The 6,000-nt window shown below is 35.4% G+C and overlaps 1 protein-coding gene across 1 annotated transcript; it reads left to right on the forward strand.

Moving 5' to 3' along the window:
* Nucleotides 1-514: 514 nt before the first annotated feature.
* Nucleotides 515-2,195, forward strand: LOC122606037 (cyclin-dependent kinase inhibitor 7-like). Its single transcript, XM_043779004.1, has 4 exons — nucleotides 515-980; nucleotides 1,189-1,247; nucleotides 1,603-1,809; nucleotides 1,910-2,195. Exons 1-4 carry the CDS (start codon nucleotides 609-611, stop codon nucleotides 1,986-1,988), a joined length of 717 nt encoding a protein of 238 aa, XP_043634939.1. The 5' UTR covers nucleotides 515-608; the 3' UTR covers nucleotides 1,989-2,195.
* The last annotated feature ends 3,805 nt before the right edge of the window (nucleotides 2,196-6,000 follow it).

Below are 6,000 nucleotides of genomic sequence, written 5' to 3' on the forward strand. Positions count from 1 at the left end.
AATAGTTTTTATGATATGAAAAGTTCTTTTCTTTTCTCCCTATACATAAGTGTGTTATTGTCTGTGAAATTGCTTAATTATTGATATTTTTTTTAATCAATGGTTATTAGAAGAATTATTCCTGTGTATTTTTATAATCTAACAATTTCAATTGTTTATTTTCTCTTTCCTACGTCGTCAATTATTTACTTCACTATTCAAAAAAATAAAAAATATATGGAGTAGTAACCCCAAAGGTTTACTAGGAATATAATATTGGCAAAGAAAATCCAAACTACTTTATATATATTAACCAAGTGAGACGTTTGTCGGGAGTGTAATTGCGACTTTGTCCTTGTCACCGATACGATATGCGCCTGCTGTAGATAATGTCATACTCCTAACACCAAGGCAGAGAGAGAAATTAAAAAGAGAGCGTGAAAGTGAGGACCACACGAGTGATGAATCGATAAAGTAGCTAGCTAGCTGTCCAAGAGCAAGCAATCAATTTTATAGCCCCCCCTCCCCCAAAAAAATTCGGAGTACATCATCATATCCAGCATCATTAAGAGGATCTTACTCACAACTAACTAAAAGCCCAAACTAGAGCTGCTCGGGGTTACATATACATGGAGTTTACATATATAGGAGCCCGAACTAGAGCTCGGGCTAAAGCAATGAGCAGGAGGGAGGAAACAAGTGACGATGATCGAGAAAATAATTCGGTATCAGTAGTAGTGAAGAGAAGGAAGCTAAGTAGTAATTATGAGAACCAGCTGAAGTCACCTTTGTTAACATTAGTGCAAACTAATAATGCTTGTGATCGTATTTACATTACTGCTACTTCAGCACTCGAGGAAGAGCAAAACGATTTTTCGACTAATGCTGCTAGCACGAGCACTACTAGATCTAGCGGTGTTGAAGCATCTTGTTGCTCTAGTACTACTACTACTAGATCATCAGTTCATGAAGAACTACTGAATGTTTCAGATGTAGATAAGGTAATTAATACTCGTATATATATGCATGTTTTGTAGCTACTAGGTACTAGCTAGCTAGTTTATTTTTTTTTTATTATTATTTTTTTTGTATGTAACATGTGTATGATTTATATAATAATCTTAATTATAAAATGCTTATTACTGGTGTGACTACTATTGTGTGATCATGAATTATAGTAATTTTTTTTGCTTTTTTGCTAATTTGCAGGAGGAACGTGTTGAAGCTGAAACATCTACTAGAAATAATTTAGACAGAAGAATTGAAAGGTTTAATTTTAGCTAGATTAATTTACTTAATTTACCTATTTCATGTCGTTTCCTCTATATGCATTACTTAAATTACAATCATGACATAGAAAATAATACGTGAGTATTATTTGTGATCCAAAACTATGTCCGTAATAGTAACTTCTTGACACAATTTAATTAAAACTAAAACTCTACTAGCTAGCTCTTGCTGCAGCTGGCGTCTTTTATTTATTTATGTTTTATTTATACATAAAACAAATATACATTCACGGATATATAACGATATAAGTACGTGATACTTGAACGACTCACACCTTTTTGATAGTTTAATTAAGGCGCTAACTTTAATTTTATTCTTAACTATTTAATCCAGTGATGACTCGTTTTTCATAACATCAAAGATTCAGTTCAAGACAGGATCAGACAAACCGGAATCAGAGACAACAAAGAAGCCGTCGTCATTGGTGAAGATAAATAGTAATGCTAGTCAGTTGCAGGCGGAGAAGATGCCACCCGAAGCTGAACTCGAAGAATACTTTGCTACAGTACAACAACCCTTAACCAAACGGTTTAAAGACAAGTCAGTGACTATATTAAGCTAATTATATATAATCACTGGCGGATTAATTATTTTCCAAATTTTTTTACTGAATAATTTGAAATGATGTTATCAATTGCAGATATAATTACGACATCATCAATGATATTCCTTTGGAAGGCCGTTTCGAGTGGATTCAAGTGATTAAGCAAGGAAAATGATACTGTCAAAGTTGAAAGAAAAATATTTTAAAAGTAAAACTAGGACGGGTAATGAAGATGATGATTATTAATGAATAGTTAAATAAACACAATTGATTGTGATTCAATTATCACAAGAAGAACTGTTTCTAATATATAAACAAAGGTGTAGCTAGAATAATACTCGTATTACGTTACTATTATATATTATAGTTTTAATTTATTAAATTCGTTAGGTCTTCAATATATGCTAATTATTAATTTTATGTTTTTCACTGCTGCAATTTATATTTCAAGATTACATTGTCTATTTTACGTACATTCTTTATACAATTATATATTAGTAAGGGAAGTACGTACTGTGTATAAAAATATATACATATATATATATATATAGGCTGGTAGATGATGCTGGAGTTGGACGAAGTACGTGGTGGCGGAGGAGCTAGGTACAGTTATTAGAGGAATACGTAATGGTACTGACGACTTGCCGTGTAAGCTACGAACACGTGTTTGAATGCCGGAAAGCATATATACTGACTCCCATGTGGTCTTTGTAGTATATATACGATTGTTAAGGTCAATTAATTTGATACATGAGAGATATCGATAGACACGTAGGTACTGTGCACACGTATAGTACCTTTATTAAAATAGAAAAAGTTAATTTCAATTCAGCGTTATATATATATATTAAATTAAATAAGTTGTATTATACTATCTGATTCTTGTGTTTTGTAAAAATGCAAACGCGCGTATAGTATTATTGTTCACGTATAAACTTTAATAACTTTACCAGTCCAAATCATTATGGTATGTATACGACTAACATATGTATAGTATATATATATATATATATATATATGAATTAACTAATCATAAGATTAATGTATTTTCCGGGAAGTCAATGATCTATGGTCCGCGTAATGAAGCATTTGTTGAAAGAAATCACGGGGATCAGTATTAATATCATGTCCCGAAATAAAAGATTGCAACATTAAAGTCGTGATTATCACCAGCCAAGACGACAGTTAATAGTTAGTCAAGACTGATTCATTCTTTCCATAAACAAAGCTACAAGTATATGTATAAATAGGGGCATATTACCCATGGTAATGATCAAGCTTTTCATAATACAAATCATTAAATCTCATTTATCTTTATTGACATGGTATCAGAGACAGTTATGGTCTCATCATTTACCGATTAATCGGCCTTAGTTTTCCGACATCATCAACAGCCAAGTCACCATGGCAAGCAATTCCGGCAACTTTGGGTCTGATATAGCAATCAAAATAGAAAAACTACGCAAAACCAATAACAATCACCAAACAAAACACCCAAAACTATCCACCGGACTCACCGCCGGTGAGGCAGAAAGTTACCGTTGGTGTGACGGAAAAATAAACATGACCAAAAACAATAAATCTCACCTCGAATGTGAGGAGTCTGGCATGACTAAGCACACAAAAGAACAATGTTTCCAGATCATCGGGTACCCAGAATGGTGGGCAACAACAGCAAGAAAGTAATCAAATCAGGCAAATCCGAGAAACAAACCAATAATAATTCCGGCAACAAAACAACCACCGCTGATAGCCGACAATCGGACGGTAGGTTTGGTGGAATAGCGGCGACCAGAAAGGGGGAGATTATGGTGAGTCTTCAATGATGGCAGGTATAAAGGAAAAAGGGGATAAAAAACCCGATCTATTTTTCTCGGCTCCATTTTCGTCTTTCTCAAAAAGTGGTGATGTGTTTCCATATATAAATAATCATAATGATAGTAAGTCTTATAATATGTACAATATCAATCATGTGTCATCCAAGTCTCTGTCAGCCAACTTCGGCCCACCACCAGAAGCCAAGTTGGGCTCTTCAACAAGTCTATTAAATGGAGCAGCACAAATGGCCCAAAGTGATCCCAAGGAAAATAATGGTCCGTGGATATTTGACTGTGGCGCAACCGATACGATGACATATGATTTTTCTGATTTTATTGAAACCTCAAAACCAAAGAAAACTCACATTGAAGCTGCAAATAAAGGAAAAATGGATGTAAAAACAGGAGGAACTGTGACAATTTCTCCGAACATTAAACTGTCTAACTGTCTTTATGTTCCTTCGTTGTCACACAAACTTTTGTCAATAAGTCATGTGATAAAAGAACTCAATTGTATAGTTACCATGTATCCTACCTTTTGTCTTTTACAGGATATCAGGACGGGTCAGATTATTGGACGTAGCACTGAAAAGCATGGATTGTACTATGTTGATGAAGTGACTCAGAGTGGTACTGCAATGTTAGCTCATGGAACAACAAAAAGAGAGGCATGGTTATGGCATAGACGACTGGGACATCCCTCTGCTGGGTATTTAAATATCTTATTCCCTAAACTGTTTCCTTCAAATAAATCAATCACTTGTGAGACCTGCATGTTAGCCAAAAGCCACAGACAACCCTTTAAACCTAAGAATACCATAGTTCAAACACCTTTTTCATTAATCCATTCGGATGTGTGGGGTCCTGCACCGGTAATTGGGGGGCAAAATTTCCGTTTTTACGTAATATTTGTTGATGATTGTACACGGATGACGTGGATCTATTTTAAAAAAAATAAAGCTGAAGTATTTAATGTTTTTACCACATTTTATACTATGATTCAAACTCAGTTCAAACAGAGTATTCAAATTGTCCGGTCAGATAACGGTGGAGAATATGTTAATTCCCAAATGAAAATATTCTTTCAATCAAAAGGAATAATCCACCAAACCACCTGTTCACATACCCCAGAACAAAACGGTGTTGCAGAACGAAAGAATCGTATTCTATTAGAAATGACTAGAGCACTCATAATTGAATCCCATGTTCCTAAAATGTATTAGCCAGAAGCTCTAGCCACTGCCACCTACCTTCTTAACCGTCTACCGACCAAAATCCTTAAATTAAAAACTCCTTTGGAAACCCTCGAAGAATACACCAAAATTCCTCCCATCCTCACCCTTCAACCCAAAGTGTTTGTATGTACTGTGTTTGTCCACATACCCAAATCTCACCGAGATAAACTTGATCCATGTTCTGAAAAATGTGTATTGTGGGATATGGGGTTAATCAGAATGGATACAGGTGTTATAACCCAAAAACACGTCGCATGTTCACCACAATGAACTGTGATTTCCTAGAAACCGAATATTACTACTCACCCCTACAAAGTGGTTAGGGGGAGGATCAATGTGACACACTGAGTTGGTTAAGAGGTGTCACAACCACAGGAGAAGAAAATAGTTCAGTTCAAAGTACCACCCCGTCCTCAGAAAATTTCAGTGCCACCGAAGATATATCTCCCAATTTGATATCTGAGGTATGTAATTCTCAAACTAGCGAGTCGCATGATGAGTCTGTTGAAACTTTAGCCAATACCACAGAATCAGAAACGGCCCATGAAGATGTTCAGGAAGAATATATTGTAGAACCTGTTAACGAAGAAGCACAAAAAGAAAGTATAACAGAACCAACCAAGTATGTCCTTCCAGCAAGAGCAAATAGAGGAGTCCCTGCAAAACGGTTTTCTCCAGAGAGGATTTCTAAAGGCTCAAAATATCCTATGGCTAATATAGTTGTAGGAAACCTATTTAAGGAAGCAAAGGCATTCACTGCAAGTCTCTACTCAGAAGAGATTCCATCAAATACCGAACAAGCATTGAAATCAGAAAAATGGAAGGATGCTATGGATGTTGAGATGGATGCTTTGATTAAAAATGAAACATGGGAAAAATGTGTCTTACCAGAAGGTAAAGAACCTGTGGGATGTAGATCGCTCTTCACAGTGAAATATAAACCTGATGGTGCAATAGAAAGATACAAAGCCCGACTAGTTGCCAAAGGTTACACCCAAACATATGGAATTGACTACTCTGAAACTTTTTCTCCAGTTGCAAAGATTGATACAATAAGGGTTCTATTTTCAGTCGCTGCAAATCAAAACTGGCCTCTCTACCAGTTTGATGTAAAGAATGCCTTTCTGCATGGAGA

This window comes from Erigeron canadensis, chromosome 6, assembly GCF_010389155.1.
Source record: "Erigeron canadensis isolate Cc75 chromosome 6, C_canadensis_v1, whole genome shotgun sequence".
Taxonomy (NCBI): domain Eukaryota; kingdom Viridiplantae; phylum Streptophyta; class Magnoliopsida; order Asterales; family Asteraceae; genus Erigeron; species Erigeron canadensis.

Excerpts from the sequence above, each read along its gene's own strand:
- LOC122606037 (XM_043779004.1), top strand. The coding sequence starts at position 609 with ATGGAGTTTACATATATAGGAGCCCGAACTAGAGCTCGGGCTAAAGCA. Across the intron at positions 1,248-1,602 it reads TTAGACAGAAGAATTGAAAG|TGATGACTCGTTTTTCATAA; the intron begins GTTTAATTTTAG and ends TATTTAATCCAG. Across the intron at positions 1,810-1,909 it reads ACCAAACGGTTTAAAGACAA|ATATAATTACGACATCATCA; the intron begins GTCAGTGACTAT and ends TATCAATTGCAG.